Source organism: Chenopodium album, chromosome 4, assembly GCF_948465745.1.
Source record: "Chenopodium album chromosome 4, dcCheAlbu1.1, whole genome shotgun sequence".
In the NCBI taxonomy this organism is placed as follows: Eukaryota; Viridiplantae; Streptophyta; class Magnoliopsida; order Caryophyllales; family Amaranthaceae; genus Chenopodium; species Chenopodium album.
In genome coordinates, this window is record NC_137837.1 from 67,457,160 (window position 1) to 67,477,361 (window position 20,202).

The window sequence follows — 20,202 nt, forward strand, 5'->3', positions numbered from 1 at the left end:
TTATTAAAAAAATCTGATTGGCCCTTTTAAAAATTTTTTAAAAAAAAATTATGATAAGCGTGCCCCCACATTATTTCCGTCAGAACTTCCCCATTAGATGATAATAGTAGGGTCTGACAATTGATAAAAACTAAAAAAAAATAATAATAATAAAAAACCTTAAAAGTACAATTAAAAAAAGGAATACTACTACTTCTAGGATTCTACACCTAACCCCTATTCCCCTAAAACCCAATATTTCTAACTTTCCCACTTCCCAAAATCCTATTGCTCGTACAAATCCCCAAACCCCAATACCCCAACCACACTAAAAATCAAATTGTCCCCAACATTAAAGAATTAAGAATACGAGTACTTTTACTCCGTATTCAACCGTTTATCAGTTACTTCGTATAACCTTTAGCCCTTTTGGTTTCGACGAAAGTAAAAATTGGCCGAATTCTTGTGTAATTTTGTATCGTTTCTTGTTTGTGGGTGTCACATCTACCAAATTAAGGTCAATTACTTTCTTATTATCCTTTGTTATTGTTCTAATTTTTGTCCGTGATTTGGTTGTTGAATGTTGATATTTTTATAAATTTTATAATTGAAATTGATATGATTTATATAATATGTTGAATATTGCACATTGATAATTTGTTACGGACTTACGGTGGTACTTTATTACTATTAGTAAATTGTAAATTTGTTTGAGGGAATGAGAGATTATCAATTAATTATAAATCTATACAAAATAATTGTATCTTGTTAAATTAATTGTAAAAAATCTAATTGTACTCATTTAAAATTACAGTATGAAGAGAACAAAAACAAGAGATATTACAAGTTTTATTTCAAAAAGAGTTCATAAAAAATCTGGTGCTACCTCTAGTCCTAATCCTCCTCAATCTGAAGCAAATCAACCCGATATTTCTCAACCAATTGATAATCCTCCATCTCAAGAAACTGAAACTAGCCCTCAAAATTTAGGAGGTGAAGCAGAAATTGGAGCTAGTTCAAATCCTAGGACTGAAGGTCCAAACGATGAAGAAAGATTAACTGTGGTTGATGTTGTAAATCTTCCTCATGATCCGGGACTAAGAAAAAAGATATATGAGTTTCATCCAGATGACAGGGATCTTGTTAGGAGAGCATATATTCAAAGAAAACTTTGCCAGCCTAAAGACTATGAATTTCCTCAAAGACCTTTTGGGCCGAAAATGCGTCGATTTAACCCTAATTGGTTCAAAAAATATAAATCTTGTCTTGAGTATAGTGTTGAAAAGGATGCAGCGTTTTGTTTTCCTTGCTATTTATTCAAAAATGAAAATTCACCGGGTGGAGATGCTTTTGTAAGAGGTGGATTTAGAGCTTGGAATAAAACAGACGCATACGATAAGCATATTGGAGGACATATGAGTGCCCACAATCAAGCTATGGGGAATTTAAATGCTTTTAAAAATCAGAATGGTTCTATTGCATGTGGTTTATCTAAGCAAACTGAGGATACTATGAGTAAGTATCGAAAGAGACTACAAGCTTCTATTAAGTGTTTGAGGTGGTTATTACTTCAAGGGTTACCCCAACGTGGTCATGATGAAAGTGAGTCTTCGTCGAATCGAGGTAATTTCTTAGAACTTCTGAAATTTCTTGCAACTGAAAATTTTGATGTTCGACAAGTAGTTCTTGAAAATGCTCCGGGTAACTCTCAAATGACATCTCCTACTATTCAAAAAGACATCATTAATGCTTGTGCAAAAGAAACAACCAAAGCAATAATTGATGAATTGGGAAGTGATTTTTTTGCTATTCTTGCTGAGTCTGCTGATATATCTGATAAAGAACAAATGGCTCTTTGTTTGCGATACATAAATAAAAGAGGAGAGGTGACTGAGCGCTTTCTTGGTATTATCCATGTTGCTGATACCAAATCTCTGACATTAAAAGCTGCAATTGAATCTTTACTTATGGAGCATTCTCTCATTTTTTCTAGAGTTCGTGGTCAAGGTTATGATGGTGCCAGCAATATGCAAGGTGAAATTAATGGCCTTAAAACTTTAATTAAAAGTGAATCTGAATCTGCATATTTTGTTCATTGTTTTGCCCATCAACTCCAATTGACTCTTGTTGCCGTAGCTAAGAAAAATGCTGATTGTGGGTGGCTATTTGTTGATGTGCTTGCACCATTATTGAATTTTGTGGGTGGTTCACCTAAGAGAAAAGAATTTCTTCGACAAAAACAGGCTGAACATGTTGCGGAGGCACTAACTTTAGGTGAACTTGAATCGAGAACTGGTTTAAATCAGGAGCGTAGCTTGAGTAGACCCGACGATACTCGTTGGGGTTCTAACTTTAGAACCATTTTGAATGTGCTTAATTTGTATCCCATGATTCTTGAGTCACTTGATGACATTGGAGCTATTTCTGATCGTGCTGATAGGAATAAAGCTGAGTCACTTACTCACTTATTGATGACATTTGATTTTATCTTTGTGACACATTTGATGAAGAGTATATTTTCTATTACAAATGAGTTGAACATGGCTTTACAAAAAAGTGATCAAGATATTGTCAATGCAATGACAATGGTTGATGTAACTAAGAGACATTTACAAGAGTTACGAGATGATGGTTGGGATTCTCACATGGAAAAAGTAACCACATTTATGCTTAAGTATGACATTGAAATTCCTAACATGGAGGAAAAGTATGTTGTCCCAGGGAGACGACAATTTCGTGGTGGTAGGCCACAAGTGACTAATCTTCACCATTTTCGAGTTGAAGTTTTTCTAAGTGTCAATGATCTACAATTGCAAGAACTTGATTATCGATTTGATGAGGTAAGTAAGGAATTAATTATATGCATGTCTTGCTTCAATCCCATTAACCAGTTTTCTTCTTTTGACATTAACAAGTTGATCCGTCTTGCTAAATTTTATCCTAATGAATTTTCGAGTGTTGAAATTTCTTTTATGGAAGATTCACTTAAAATTTTTATTGTGGATATAAAAAGTGATGAGAGATTTTTGAATTTAAAGAACCTTAATGAGCTTTCCATGAAACTTGTTGAGACACAAAAGAATGAAACTCATCCGATAGTATACCTGCTTTTGAAGTTAGTGTTGCTTCTCCCTGTGGTGACATCAAGTGTTGAAAGAGCTTTTTCAGGAATGACTCAAATTAAAAGCAAATTGCGCAATAGCATGGGAGATCAGTTGTTGAATGATTGTTTGGTTACTAGTCTAGAAAAAAGATTTGTTTTTGAATGTAAGCATAGATGCTATCGTAAACCGATTCCAAAATATGAAAACTCGACGAGAACAATTGTAACTTTTTCAGTAGAACTTTGTTATGATCGATATTTTTTTATTACATTATAATTTACCTCTATGAATAGAAGTTTTTTTTTTTTTTTTTTTTTAAAAAAAATCGTCTATATCCTTTTATGTTGGTAGATATTGGTGCCCCCCTTTGTTGAAAATCCTAGATCCGCCACTGAGTATGTATATCATCCAAATAACATTTTGGGAATCGAATGTACGCTATATATGCATGAATGAATGAGATGAAGGGCAAGCTTTTAAGCCCTTATTGATTTCTATATGGTATCAAAGTTTAGTAAGATTAAGCCACAAGAATATAACCATGGCCGGTGATGATATATCACCATGGCCGGTGATGATATATCGCCATCACCTCCCCCACATATTGATATTACCTCCCATATTACCTTGGTCCTCACGATCATCCTGGAGATTTCATTACTCTGACCCATCTTTGTTAGAAAAAAATTAGGGGGATGAAGAATTAGGGACGTGTTTACACTGTCCATAAAGCAATTTTAACCCCCACTATGATTGCTATGGGTTACCAGTTAATATGCTCCCAGGATTTCTCTAAGTTCGAGAACAGTTAAAGCAATATAATTGAACTCCCTAAGAACACTTTAAGAACAATAAGAATAGATATGAAAGAAGAAGATAAAGTAAAAGGGTTCGTTATAATTTTGGAGCAATTAACTATATATAGTGAATAGCCTTTTAAAACAAGAGTCACTATTTCCTAAATATAATTAATTAAGATAATCTGACTTTTAATGAAAAGTCATTATTATCATAATCAATTTAACCGTAAGAAAGTGACTGTTGACACTCGCCCGATCGGCCCAAGCCTGCCTAGTCGGGCAAATAAACGGATGAATCTTTTAACTAGGCTCGCACTCGACCGAACAATGCCCACCCGATCGGGCCATCTACACTGAAGAAAATAAATTTTCTCTTACGCCCGATCAGGCTAACTTAGCCCTATCAGGCGAGCAAATATTATTTTCCTAAGTTTATACTCACGCCCGACCGGGCCCGTGGTCATAACTAGGGGTGTTCAAATCTGGGTACCCGGGATTTCGGGTACCCGAAGACCCGGGTACCCGGAGTTTCGGGTAGTTGAAAACGCGGCCCATGACCCGTCCCGTAAAATCCGGGTACCCGGTTATCAGGTACCCAAATTTCCCGGGTCGGGTCATGGGTACCCGACAAAATAAATTACAAAAAATTAATTGGGTGAATTTGAAAGCCAAAGAAAACATACTCGTACTATGTATTTCTCAAACACAAATCAAAGTTAATTATGGTTCAACCAAATAGAAGAAATTGAACAAAGAAGAACAATTACAAGTTGCAACCACAATTACAGTAAAATAATATCAAAGATAAAAAGGAAAAAGAAAGACGAAACACCATGAACAATTACAAACCAACTCAACTTTCAAATTTGATTATGAAATCAGACTACCCATCAGTATCAAGTTACTTGGTTCAAGTATAATCAATGTTTCAGCTTAGCACATTACAATTTGAACTCGATCTTGCAACGGTTGCGGTGATAGATCTCTCGTGTGGTTGGATCGACCGTCGATCGTAGATCTCGTGTGGCCTTGTTCGATTTGCTGCTTGATGAAGGTTTTCTCTCGCGCGGTGTGTGTATAAACTGTGAACTTGTGAAGGAATGAGAGAGATAGATAGATCTAAGAGAGGGGGGAGGAGAGAGGAAAGCTAAGAGAGGGGGAGGAACAACAAGAGAGGAGAGAGAGAGAGGAACACTGAGCGGCGGAGAGAGAGAGGAAGATTGAGAGCCCTAATTTCCTCTCAATAGTGGTATGGGCTGACCTTATTGGGCTACTAGCTTAGTAGCGAATTTTTTTTTTTAAATTTTAATTTACTATTGGGTACCCGAGAATGAAAATATGCGCCCCATGTCCTGACCCGGATAGAAGGAAATTTTCACGGGTCGGGAACCCGACCCGTAAAAAAAGTTTTTTCTCCAAAATTTCCCGTCGGGTATTCACCGGGTCATCGGGGAATCGGGTCGGGACAATCGGGTCGGGTATTTTTGAACACCCCTAGTCATAACCATGACTCACTTTAAAATTTTGTTTTGCTCCAAATATTAAATTTATAGACTAGTTCCAAGCTAAACCTTTCTATTTACCAATGTGGGAGTTTTCTTCCCAACATCAAGTTAAATAGAATATAGTAACTTATAGACTAGCTCCAAGCTATACTTTTCTATTTAACCAATGTGGGAGTTTCTTCCTAACTTCAAGTTAAATAGAATAGAGTAAGCTATCATCCTTTATTCGACCAATTGGGACTTTCTTCCCAACAACATGTTAAATAGAATTGAACAAGGCAACTTCTTCTATTCTACCAATGTGGGACTTCCATCCCACACTAACCTATATGTAGACACCCATTTGTGTCTCCCCAAAACAAAACCCAGTGATGAATACCTTTCATGTCATTTGATTATCGAACAAAGTAATAGTGTGAAAAGTCTAGTGATGAGGATGTTTAATTTATATTAAAATATCTCATCTTTCTGAATTTCTTTTCTTACCTTATTTATGAAAAACGTGCACTCCAGTTTAGTTTGGTCCATTATATGGGTCTAATAATAGTGTAGTTGGATGGGGCTTGAAAAGACCTTTCCAACGATATATTATAAGCCCAATTCCGATGAATAATGAGGAAGTTATGGCCATAATACTAAACTTGGCCCAAACCGGATTTTACCTACGACCCAGTGATCATATGGAGGGTCCAAAAGTCTAATCCTATTTCTAAATTAATTAGGATTAATTAGAATATTCTATAAGTTTTAAAAGATCTTAATTATCCTTTTTGAAAAGATAAGATTAAAGAATTTGAGTTAAATAAAAACTTTCCTTTTTCTTAAATCCTAATTCTATTCGAATTTAAAGATGTTCAAAGACAGTCAGATATTAATTTCGTGCCTCATAATATTTATCCAAATATTATATGGTTACATAGATTTTAAATTATCTTTCCAATGATATATTATAATATTAAATCCGTGCTATAACGAAAAAGATATGAATGAGATATGAAACTCCATCCAAAACTGACACCGTTCCAAAATTTCGGCCATATCTTTTTAAGTAGATTTCAAGAGCTTTCCAAGACATATTATATGTCTTATTTGGACTTTTGGATCAAAAGATATGATAAAAACAAAAACGCGTGAAACTGATTATTAGCGCCTGACGTCAAGCATTAGCGCCTGGAGCTAAGGCTTGGCACCTGGCGCTAACCTTCAGCGCCTGGCGCTAATGACCAGCGTCTGGCGCTAATCGAGTTTTATTCTCGTTGAAACTCTGATTCGTTTTTTTATCCATCCGACTGATTTTCTCTATAAATAGCCTCTTAAAATTCTGTTTTCAATCATTAAATGTCATAAATTCTCTCTATCAATTATCATCAATTCTCAACTATCAATTCTCTCTCTCACCAACTCTCATCAAGAAATTTTTGATTCTCTCTCTTTCTAATCCTAGCCTTTTACAAACACAATTCCTCATACATTAGCCTTTTACAAACACAATTCCTCATACATAAGCACTAGACATACCTAGCCAAGTTCGAAGTTGCCTTCGCCCTAGACGTGAAAGGTTTTAATTTCTGAGGGTTTAGTCCCAAATCTTTATTTCAATTATTTAATTTAATTGTTTGTTTTATATTTTCCTTGAAGTTACTAACGTGTGTATTTTGTTATTAGAAAGAGATATGAGGCATTCAAGTAAGTGCTTTAATTGGTTTTATTGATATTATGATTCTTAGAAATCATGTCTAGGTTGTTATTATGATTCCTAGTATCATGTTAGGGCGTTTTGATCTTCCTAGTATCATGTTTAGGGTAATTTCTAATATCAAATATGACAAGTATGATTTCTATGATGCTTCCTATTTTCTTCCTAATAGTCATGTTAGTATCATGATAGGGCTAAAGCTTTGATTTTTATTGTTTAGTGACATGCTAGGGTTTGTTATTAATCTTGTTAGTATGATGCCTAGGATCTTGCTATTATTATGCTTTAACATGATTATGATTATTTTTGTGATTTATGATTATTATTATTATTATTATTATTATTATTTATTATTATTATTATTATTATTATTATTATTATTATTATTATTATTATTATTATTATTATTATTATTATTATTATTATTATTATTATTATTATTATTATTATTATTATTATTATTATTATTATTATTATTATTATTATTATTATATCAGAAAAAACCTACAAAGTCAATCAATTTACAAGAAATTAGTGGGGAGCCGAGATACAATCTGCTGAAGATGTGAGCTGCCGCACGAGCACCAATATCCTGAATCTTAGCAAACGCCTGAACCCGCTTCAGCAACGCAATAGCATCCTTATCTAATTTCCCCAATGAAGAAAAGGAGAAAGGAAGAAAACCGTAGCCAATAGCCCTGCAACGCGCCCCATACTTGTCCCGCTTCCGCTGAGCCGCCGTAGACACAACACGACCAGGAACGAAGTCAGACAACCCCGACTGTGTCAAAGGTGAAGATCCCGTCAAGTCAACACATACATCAAGGCCTCTATCCCAGGAATAAAGCAACATATCTTGATGATATTATTATTATTATTATTATTATTATTATTATTATTATTATTATTATTATTATTATTATTATTATTATTATTATTATTATTATTATTATTATTATTATTATTATTATGTTGCTTGATGATATTTTTTATTGCTTGATCACGCCTTTTATGCATGTTTAAAGGGGATTGGTACTTGTAATCACGCTTAATAAGATAATTAATAATCTTGTTTAGGGTTAATATGATTATAATTCAAGTGATCGCCAATAATAGATTTATTTGTGCGTTAATATTCATCCAACATAGATAAACAGGTTTAGGTTAATCCTAATGATTGCATGTTAGTCAGAAAGCGTACATGAATACGATCAGAATAAAGTAGAGGCCTATTATTAGGGCAAGTTCAATCTCTTTTACTTTTCTACATGCTTTCTCCATATCACAACCTTCATTCTTCCTACCTTCTTCCATCCATGCATGTTGAATCGAGTTTGAGTCATGTGATTGACAAACAAAAAAATGAGGGTAATGATGAAACAAATGCACAAGGCAAGCTTCTCACCAAGATTTCATGCTTTCTTCTTCTTTTTTTCAAACCCTTTCCCCAATAAGTCTAGCATAGGCCTCTTTTTTTTTTTCTCCTTAGATTTATTTTGTAGGATCATTATTTCTTTTCCTTTATTAAAATGAGCATTTATTTTCTTGCATATGATCATTGCATTGCATTAAAAAAAATGTCGAACTAAGCACAAGGTATACCAATGATTTGAGGCACCCCTTGTAGCCACATCATATCTCCTTTCACCTTTCAAATATACAATCATTTTTGATAAACCACTTTGAGCCCCGTCTAATGATAGACCTTTCATTTTTCAACCCACATCTACATGACAGGTAAAGTCGTATCCCCTAATCAAAAGTAATTCCTAAATCCTCTAACTAATGTAGATAGGGAAGTAGGGTCGAATCCACAGAGAAACGAGTCTTTCTATTCCTAATTAATTAATATAATCCAGATTATAAAGTAACCAATATATTGTAATCAAAGGAAACTAAACTACGAAGATTAAGAGCAGGGAGAAAACAATGAATAAAAGGATATAGGGCATAGGTTCACCAATAAATAATACTCCAGGGTAAAACATAGTAATCAATCGTTGACATTGCATAAATAACACGATTAACAGGCTCTCGCAATTTATTAATCAACATATATCTAACAGGCTCTCGCAATTTACTAGATCTAAGTTCTTATTGAAAATAGCCTTTAATATCAAATTAACATCTGCTCGATTCATCAATTCAATATTGCTATACTTTTACAAGCCGCAATTGTAAAATGTTAAAACAATTCAATAAGAAATTATCATGCAATACCAATAATCAATAATAGTCAATCATCAATGCATCAATTAACCAGATTGTAAAGGGCTTTCGCTACGTATTACAATCATACAATTAATTTACCGGTATTAAATCTCATCTGTCGAATCTCGACTTAACCATTTATAAATTAATCTGCCTATTGAAACTAGACCTAAACATTAATTCTCATCTGTCGAATCTCAAATCAATGTTGTCAAACTCATGCATAAAAGATCTGCGCAAATCTAGTCACAGAGCATTAAATCAATCAATAGGAAATTAATCTAGCATTGATAATCAACAACAATAAATTACCCCTTCATATTATTTATGGATCCCCATAAACCCTAGAAATAGAACTACTCACACATATTAAAAACAAAACAAATCAAAGCAATAAAATAAGTCATGATGAAGGGAAATAAGATTAAGAGAAGAGAAATCGTTACCAAACTAATCTGTATTAATGGAAATAATCAAGAACAAGAGTTGAGAAAAGAGTTAAGAGAGAGAAAAGATCCTAAGTAGAGAGAGAAAGTCTAAGGAAGAAGATCTCCAAAAATTCCGTACAAAACTCATATATAAACGTTTCCTAAAACAAAAGTTACGGCTAAACTAATCAGGTCTCTTAAAAACGCGCGCCCGATCGGGCGAAGGGCCGCCCGATCGGGCGTGCCTTTTTCTTCGCGTTCCTTGCCTGCAGCATCGCCCGATCGTGCTAGATTCTCGCACGATCAGGCGCTTGCTCCACTTTGAGGCTCGAACTTCAATTGGGCTTGATTTCTCGGCCCAATCCGGATTTCCTCCTCGGGTCTTGAATACTTGGTCCAAATACCTCGGGATCCCAATTACCGAGCCCTTAATCACCGGCTCTCACCGATCCTGGGCTCCAAAAGTGGTCGTGTCTTTCTAGCTTCCGTAGTTGATCCATAAAGCCCGGGAAAATGCTCTAAGAGTGCAATTTCCTGTAAAATACAACTAAAACTACAAAAACACTAGAAAACACAAATTAGTAATAAAAGTGGTCCGAAAGAGCCAAAAACACTACTAATAACGACCAAGGGACGGGGGTAAAACACTATATAAAATGGACATATCAAACTCCCCCAAGCGAAACCTTTGCTTGTCCCTAAGCAAATATCTCATCAAATGAATCAATAAATATGATTCACCCCAAAAAGTAAAAATCAAGCACAAACGATTGAGGGTAAATCAAATAAACATGCTTCAAAGTCAACCAATCAAATCCATCTAACTACCAATCTTCCCTAACAATTGTCAAATAGAGCAAACAACAAGAGCATATAGAATTCAAGACTAGTGCTCACACACTCAACTCTCATTTTTGTGGCGAGTAAAAGATGTACTCGATCGCTCTCCATCCAACCCCCTTTAGGTGAACAATGCCCTACCAACTCACACTCTCGTGTGTATAAAACAATGAACGCTCAATCCTACTAGTCGACTCGAAATATGCCAAGTCATAACTTGCATTGATAAACAACATTTTCACATTCATATAATTCTATGCACAAAGGTCGGAAGGTCTTTAAATCTTGTAATGTAAGGCTAGGGTAAAGGGTAGGATAAATTTGGGAATAAGTGAGAGAAAAGCTATGCTTAAAGGAGTCATATCCTAATAAAACCCATGATCAAAATAAATAATGATCATACACCTCCTACATAACCAACTCTAACACCAACCAAATATATTCCAATCACAATAAATAAACCCAACTCTTACAATTTCACTCATAAGATATAATGATAAAGAAGTGGAGTGAATAAACAAACTTATTTTCCAAACTTGAATATTTTTCATTGAAGCTCTATTATTTTTCTTTTGATCACCCTCCAACTAGAACATTTGAACATTTTTTTTCTTTTGAAGTTCACTTATTTTTTCACATTTTTTTTCTTTGAACTTCTTTTTTTTTTTTTTCATGATATCATGCTTTATTTTTTCAAGAAAATATAACTTTCAAACTCATCAAAAATAAACATGATCAACAACAAAACAACTTATCAAATCCCACCCAAATTGTCCAAATAATAAGCACACTACAAACTCCCTCACCTCACTCACTAATAGCTCCCCCAAGCCAAACTTGGGACTAATAACCAATGGGGAAAAATAGGCTTGTAATGCGGCTAATAAACAACAAAAAGTCAAGGCAACAACATGGGTAGCAAGAAGGGAACAAATGTATCTACAATATCTGGAGGCTACCTAAAAGAACAAATGCCTTCGTCCTCCTCAATGTGCATAATAATGAATCATATAAACATTAATAATAGTTGCAAACCAATACTCAAATTCATTGACATACCAGGAACTATGGAACTATCACACATTCCTTACCAAATCAACTATTCAAGCACTATATTCACAAGTAGTTGGACAAAATTGACGCATGTAAAAGGTTTCAAGGCAATCAAACATCAAATCATGATCAACTAATCCACAATGCCTATCGTCAAATACCAAGAATCAAAACAATTTTCTCAAGTAAGGGGCACAGGGAAGCATAATTTACAATTCATTAGAACGTATTTTTGAAATTTTTTTATTTTTCAATTTTTTTTGTATTTTTCATAAATAAGAAAGCAATAAAGACTACACTAGGAAAGCAATAAATAGTGAAAAGAGAAATAGGATTACCATATATACAAGAAATCTCCCCCCAAGCCAAATCAAGCAATTCCCTCATTGACTTTGGAGGGTAGCTAGGAAGAGCTACTCCTCATCGTCATCCATCCTCTCATATCCTCCTCCATGACTCGAGCCGGCACCACCCCGGCTCGGTCCAGCACCACCGTAGCCCGAACCACCTGCAAAGTAGTTAGGGTCCACATTCCCCCCCATACCCCCAAAAGGAGCATCACCCCCATATCCGTGGACTGAAGAGTAGTCCACATAAGTACCATACGCACCGGGGTGAGAATACCCTCCTTGGGGGTATTGGAACCAATCGGGAGTAAGTGAATCGGGAGGAATAGCCCCCCGATGGGCATAATCGTCATACATGGGGTATAGACCCCTCCCGAGGTTCCTCTCTATGTAACCAACCCGCCCATCTAAGGTGCTTAACCTAGAATATAGGGTTTGCATCATACCCTCAACTCTCCCTTGCCCCGTCTCGATACGGTCTAATTGGATCCTAAAAGCCGAAAAGTCATAAGGGGCATTGGGGTCGACGTTATAGTCGACCGAGGAAGTGGGTATGCCATAGGTGAAGGGTGGAGGTGTTGGGTAGTGTGGTGAATGGTGAGTGGGGGAATGGTCTAGGGGGGATTGGTGGGGTTGTGGTGAAGGGTGAGGTGGTTGAACCTCACCTTGACCATTAATCTCGAAAGTATAAGAAGGCTTCCCCTTCTCAAATTTGGTCAAGGCGGGGTTGGGTAAGGTAAAGGCTTGATCCCTCCTACCCGATTGTCGGTGGACTATCCACCAAGTATCACTCCCCATGGGTTGCACCCAATTCAAACTCCCTAAATAGGCTAGGTCCATGAGGTTTGATCCTACAACTTTCCTATGCCCATTCGGGTTCCAACCTAGGTGTTTTCTAGAAATGTGGGTCACTAACTCCCCAAAATAAATAGGCGCCCTAGACCTACTAGCCTCGGCCGCATTGGCCGCCCTTTGGAAGTGATTGGCTATCCTATGGGGTATGTTCAATTTTTTGGCGGTAGGAATTATATAGGATGCTAAAAGTTCCAATTCATCTCTCCTAACATTTGCCGGTTCATGCCTCCCAAAAATAGTGAGGCCGGCAAATCTTTGCCAAAGTTTTGGGACGGGATGTTGAATCCACGTCCCTTTGTCATGTTGGAGGTTAACTAAATCCTCCCCAGTTATCCTCTTATAGACCACGGCGGTGTGGTCTTGAGAGGGTTCAATCGTTTTATCCGATTTCAAATCAAACAACTTTCCGAATTCTTTAAGAGTTAGTCTCACATCGTTGTTTAATAATCGGAATTGTACATGAGTAATTAGTGCATTCATTTTAATAACATTAAAACTTGAAATAAAGTCTAATGTTAAGTAGTCATACGTATCATGGCACATTTGAAATAAACCACTCATGCCTATACCTTTGAACAATTTTTCCAAATATTTATCTAAGCCTAACCTAACTAGTGTGGGATGATGAATAAAACGGGTAGAGATTACCTGGCGATCGATAAGGTTTAGCATCCTAGCCCGTTGCTCCTCCGAGGTAATGACAACCTCCTCCCATCCCGGAATTTGAAGATCCGGGTTGACCGTTGGTTGTGGTGCCCTCGAACTCTCACCCCTTTGTGTCCTTGAACGTTTTGAGGCCATTATATGTGGAAGAATTTGATGCTTGGAGCTTTCTCTCTCTAGGGGTTTGAAGGAAGTATGAGAGAAAGTGGGAGAAAATAGGTGGGAAATGTAGAGGAAGATGTGAGAATTAATAATATGTAAGAATTTTGAGGTTTTGATAGATGAATTTGAGGAGATCTTGAAAAAGAAGTGAGTTTGAAGGTGTAAAAATGGAGGTTTTAGAGAGAGAAAGTAATGGAGAAGAAGATGAAATGAGAAGAAAGTGAGGAAAGAAAGAGGAGGAAAAGTTTAAAGGGACGGCCAAAATAGGCGCGCCCGATCGGGCGGATAAACTTGATTTCCAGAAACCCAGTTGCACGCCCGATCGGGCGAGCTCCGCCCGATCGGGCGCGAACACGAACGAAATTTTCGCCCTCTTACTCGCCCGATCGGGCAAGCTTCGCCCGACATATCTTTTCCTTCACTCGATTTGCGCCCGATCGGGCAACCTCGCCCGATCAGGCGAATTTCACTCGAGTTTCTGACGCTCTTTGCGCGCCCGATCGGGCAACCTTGCCCGATCGGGCGAAAATTGCTCGACTTTCCATCCCTCCTTGCGCGCCCGATTGGTCAGCCACGCCCGATCGGGCGAATTTAAGACTGGAATTTGCCATGCTTGCGCGCCCGATCGGGCGAGCTCCGCCCGATCGGGCCCGTGCCCGGTCAGCATTCCTCAGCTTTTTCTTCGTATTCAAATTTCATCTAAGTCTTTCGACCTCTTAAACCTATACCTGTACAAAAACACTTATAAAGGGTAAAATTTCACTTTCCTCGCCTCTCAAAAAATAAAAATAAAGATAAATAAAAAGGAAAACTAGTCTAGAAAGCAAGAAATACGGGTTGCCTCCCGCAAAGCGCTGATTTATCTAGGTCCCGCACGACCCTCTTACCAAGTACAATGTCTAGGACCCTCGGCCTAACACTTGATCGGGTGGTTTCTCACCCGGTCTACCGGTGTTTAGGTTGCGATGCGGCTTCCTGACATACCCTGTAGGACGCCAAATCACCTTATCCGGTGGATCCTCCTTGACTTGGACTGGGGTATCTTCAATGCTACGCACTAAAAATCCTTCTTCGATCGAAGGTTGCTTCAAATTTTCATTGCGTTCAACACTTGCAACTCGATCTGGCGGAACACTTACCGTAGGCTCGATTCGCATAACTTGCTCGATCGGTTCCACCCGTTCATCCTCGAAACCAAGACCAACATTGTAGAGTGCTCTTTCTATTGCATCGAATTCCTTCTGCCATTTGTCTATCTCATCTGAAAAGGATGCAACACAAGATACCGCCTCCAAGGGATCTTTTTTAAGAGCTTGGGGCATGTTAGAATAATCTTCAACCACATTAACACTGAAACATTTCTCCTCTGTCATGGAGCTTTTAGGGGCATTATTCAGATTAAAAACAACTTTATCATCCCCTACTGATAGTGTTAACTTACCACTTCTTACATCTACGACTGCTCCTGCAGTGTTAAGGAATGGTCTACCCAAAATAATTGGGGTTTGCATATCCTCAGCCATATCAAGAACAACAAAATCTACAGGTATATAAAATTTACCTACTCTAACGGGGACATCCTCTAAAACACCTAAGGGGTATTTGAAAGAACGGTCGGCCATTTGTAAAGTTATATTGGTAGCTTTTAATTTACCCATATTCAACTTAGAACACACAGATAATGGCATGACGCTAACACTAGCACCCAAATCACATAATGCATTATCAATCAAGAGATTGCCAATATGACAAGGGATAGAAAAACTACCCAGATTTTTAATTTAGGTGGAGACTTATTTTGAAGTACGACACTACATTCTGCAGTGAAAGCTACCGTCTCTACCTCAGTAATAGACCTTTTTATCGTCAATATTTCTTTCATAAATTTTGCATACGAGGGGATTTGTGTGATCAATTCAGTAAAGGGAACTGTTACCTTCAAATCTTTTACCACCTCCAGGAACTTACCAAACTGCTTATCCAAGTTTGTCTTCAATTGACGATTGGGGAATGGAAGTTTGATAATTGGCTTTGGAGCATTATTACTCTTGTCTGGAGTAGCCACCTTCTCTGGAGTTGTACCCTGCAATGTAGAATTGGATATGTTAGTACTATCCTTTAGCCCTGCAGGGCATCAAATACATTGTTTGGTTTAACAGAATTAAGATTAGCATTATTTAAAAAAACAGGTTCATCAACTCCGGGCATAGAGGGCCCTTCATAGTTTGAACCACTCCTTAGAGTAATTGCAAATTCTTGATCCGTAGGCCTAGTCGGCTGTGCCGGCAGAGCTCCCTGTTGGCGGGCTTGTAGGGTAGCGGAGAGTTGCCCGAAAGTGGCCAAAAACACTACTAATAACGACCAAGGGACGGGGGTAAAACACTATATAAAATGGACATATCACTACCTAACCTTGGGATGGCAGTGTGCAACTTATGCAATTTTTTTTAAAAATGCTTGAGTGATTTCAAAAGATCAAAATAAATAAATAAGAAATAAAAAATAATAATAAATAAAAGTGTACAAAAGGGCAAGTGTTCCAATGTCTTTGATATGAACACGTCTCAGATTGCGTCTCTTATCGAGTGCTCAATACCGTGCCTGAGAAACATGAATGCCAAGTGAGTGATAGACCGCATGACTGGGATTTCCCACACTTATAAAAATGAAATAAATGCTAAAGTAAAAGAAAGAGATAAAAAAGAGTAGAAAACTTCAAGCATGAAAATACAAAGATTCAAAAGCAAAGTTGGACACCTTGGGGGCTCATCGAGGGTCTTGAGCTTTTATCCCCTTCTTCTATAACCTTTAGCCTAACCACGTTACAACCCTTAAAAAGACCTTTTTGAGGTATACACACTTGTGTGAGGTTCGGCTAGAGCTACGTTCGGCCTGATTCCTAACGGATACGTAGGCAACCTGACATCGAGATGCGGCCTTAATAAAAATTCATTTATATTCACATTCACACACTCACACCATGATCATATCAAGGGATACCCTATGCTCATCCCTATCTACTTAGAGCTAGACTTGGGGGCTTGATCCCTACATTATTAGCCTACCCAGCCTAAGAGTCACCATTATTTGACTCTTTACAATATATTTTCCACACACTTAGCCCTTGCGGCCTAGCTTTAGTGTCACTATTACACACATCACAGATACATGTCCAAATATACTTTCCCTTAGGAACCCTTTGTCATGAAATCTTAACACAAAGTTAAAGCATGCCCTTCGTCATAACAAAATTGCTTATCAATCATCATTGCATCACAAAGTACGAAGTGCTTAGCCTCCGTGCCTAAGTTACCCAAATATTTTCATCATTGAGTCAACAATTGAGATAGCCTAGGATGAATTAATCCTTGCAGCTTGAGAGATAGTATCAAACAACATTGGACTAAGCTCATTCAACATGCACCTTCAAAAACCTCGATTCTTTTTCGGGATAAAGTCAGTACCCTCTACAAAAATGACGGAAAATTTTTGCTTTTTTGCATTTTCGAGTCGCACGATCACAATACAATGCACACATGAGTCATGTACACATTGAGTTATGTCATGATATCACCTTGATTTGAGTCTAACACATGTGTCAAACACTTTGAGTCGAGTCATCCTCGAGTGAGTCATCATTGAGTCAAGTTTATACCTTGAGTCATGTCAAGTCAATGAGTCAAGCAACACTAATTATTAGGTCAACCCTAATTACATGAGCAAAGTCCTATAGTCAAAGATATAAATACAGGTACATCCCAGCAAGCAAGAACATTCCTTGATTTTTTCAAAAAAATCGCGAATATGACCACATGAGATTCTTCCAAGATGAGAGGAGTTTGAGCAAAATTACATGGATCAGTAAATTAGAGATGAAGAGCTTTAATTTACAAAATATTTGAGCGGATTTGGTTGAAAGGAAATGACCAAGTTCAAAGTTCGAAGCGAAACCGAGCAATGAACAGCGGCAGCAAAAGCAGAATAGGGAAGACCCGACTCCACCGCCAGATGACAACATCCAGCATCTGGCAATATGATTTCACCGCCTGGCGCTAGATCCCAGCATCTAGCGACAGAACAAAATCGCGGCGCCAGAGATATTTCAGCAGCGACAGAGCTCGAAGCCTCTAAGGACGGTTATTTCGACCTCGTACAACAATTTTAGGTTCCTTGGTACGCCAGTTACCCCTATAAGCAATTTGACATGATTGAGTAGTCGATTTGATTACAACCGCAAATAAGTAATCGACCTGACGAAAGATTGTCTCACTTAGCTTAAAGTGCCTAAACATTGGCTCATCACAAAGGCACCGACATCCTGGTTCAGAAGCACCGACGTAATGGTTCACAGCACCGACATACAGGTTCACAATTCAAAGTACCGACATACTTGTTTACAAGCAGCAAAAGTGCCGACGTACTGGCATAGTGGAAGCAAAGTTAAGCGAGCTTTAATGATCGACAAGCGTTGGTCTTCGGTAGTTTTCTTCGGAATATTATCGCAACAACTGAGGATGACTTCAAGAGAGGTTATTTTAGACAGCATTCGCTAAGATTGTGGAGGTTGTCACCCAAGATTTGAGAAGATAGCACGAGATGGGCGGTCTTCGACGACATTCGCTAAGATTATGGAGGTTGTCACCCAAGATTTGAGAAGATAACAGGAGATGGGCGGTCTTCGACGGCATTCGCTAAGATTGTGGAGGTTGTCACCCAAGATTTGAGAAGATAGCACGAGATGGGCGATCTTCGACGACGTTCGCTAAGATCGATTGTGGAGATTGTCACCAAGATTTGAGAAGATAGCACGAGATAGGCGGTCTTTGACGGCATTCGCTAAGATTGTGGAGGTTGTCACCGAGATTTGAGAAGATAGCACGAGATGGGCGGTCTTCGACAGCATTCGCTAAGATTGTGGAGGTTGTCACCAAGATTGGAGAAGATGACACGAGATGGGCGGTCTTCGACGGCATTTGCTAAGATTATGGAGGTTGTCGCCAAGATTTGAGAAGGACGGTTCGTGATGAGGCGGTCTTCGACGACTTTTGCTATGATTGGAAAGGTTGTCACTATGATTTAAGAAAAGGCTCGAGATGTAGCAACATTGATCGACGGCGTTCCCTTGATTGCGGAAGATCGTCAAAACAAGCAGCAAGATGGAGTTCCCTAGATTGTGGAAGGTTATCACAACAAATACAACAGCTATGCAACAGGAGCAAATCAGTTACTTCAGAGACGTGTGCTTGATGGTGCAAGATATGGTTTCTTAACTCTTTTATCTGTTTAAACTAATGCTAGTTTTGCAGGTATCGGCGTTATAAGAATGATTTATGATCGCAGAATGTTCTGAATCATTCTCCGTCCCTAATAATACTTTGACTTTTGTTTTCGAAACTTGCGTTTCTCCAAACTCAGTCAAAGTGGGTGCTTCTATAGACACCCATTTGTGTCTCCCCAAAACCAAACCCAGTGATGAATACCTTTCATTTAATTTGATTATCGAACAAAGAGAAAATGTGAAAAGTCTAGTGATGAGGATGTTTTTATTAAAATATCTCTTCTTTCTGTTTTTGAAAACATTTCTTTTCTTACCTTATTTATGAAAAACGTGCACTCCATTTTAGTTTGGTCCATGATATGGTTCTAATAGTAGTGTAGTTTTATGGGGCTTGAAAAAACCTTTCCAACGATATATTATAAGCCCAATTCCGATGAATAATGAGGAAGTTATGGCCATAATACTAAACTTGGCCCAAACCGGATTTTACCTACGACCCAGTGATCATATGGAGGGTCCAAAAGTCTAATCCTATTTCTAAATTAATTAGGATTAATTAGAATATTCTATAAGTTTTAAAAGATCTTAATTATCCTTTTTGAAAAGATAAGATTAAAGAATTTGAGTTAAATAAAAACTTTCCTTTTTTAAAACTTTCTTTTTTTCTTAAATCCTAATTCTATTCGAATTTAAAGATGTTCAAAGACAGTCAGATATTAATTTCGTGCCTCATAATATTTAATCAAATTTTATATGGTTGGATAGATCTTGAAATTATCTTTCCAATAATATATTATAATATTAAATCCGAGCTATAACGAAAAAGATATGAATGCGATATGAAACTCTATCCAAAACTAACACCATTCCACTATTTCGGCCATATCTTTTTATCTACAAAATATTTTAATCTGACTTAAATTGGGTTGGAAAGTAGACTTCAAGAGAGTTCCAACGACATATTATATACCTTATTTGGAATTTTGGATCAAAAAATATGATAAAAACAAAAACGCGTGAAACTGATTATTAGCGCCTGGAGCTAAGGCTTGGCGCCTGGCGCTAACCTTCAGCGCTTGGCGCTAATGACCAGCGTCTGGCGCTAATCGAGTTTTATTCTCGTTGAAACTCTGATTTGTTTTTTTATCCATCCGACTAATTTTCTCTATAAATAGCCTCTTAAAATTCTGTTTTCAATCATCAAATCTCATCAATTCTCTCTATCAATTATCATCAATTCTCAACTATCAATTCTCTCTCTCACCAACTCTCATCAAGAAA

The 20,202-nt window shown here is 37.4% G+C and overlaps 1 protein-coding gene across 1 annotated transcript; it reads left to right on the forward strand.

Annotated features, from left to right (window-relative positions):
• Positions 1–794: 794 nt before the first annotated feature.
• LOC145628058 (uncharacterized) lies at positions 795–3,359 on the forward strand. The gene has a single exon (XM_081680383.1). The coding sequence runs from the start codon at positions 795–797 to the stop codon at positions 3,357–3,359; it is 2,565 nt and encodes an 854-aa protein (XP_081536509.1).
• The last annotated feature ends 16,843 nt before the right edge of the window (positions 3,360–20,202 follow it).

What these genes read in the sequence shown, in the direction of transcription:
- LOC145628058 (XM_081680383.1), top strand. Translation starts at nt 795, where the DNA reads ATGAAGAGAACAAAAACAAGAGATATTACAAGTTTTATTTCAAAAAGA.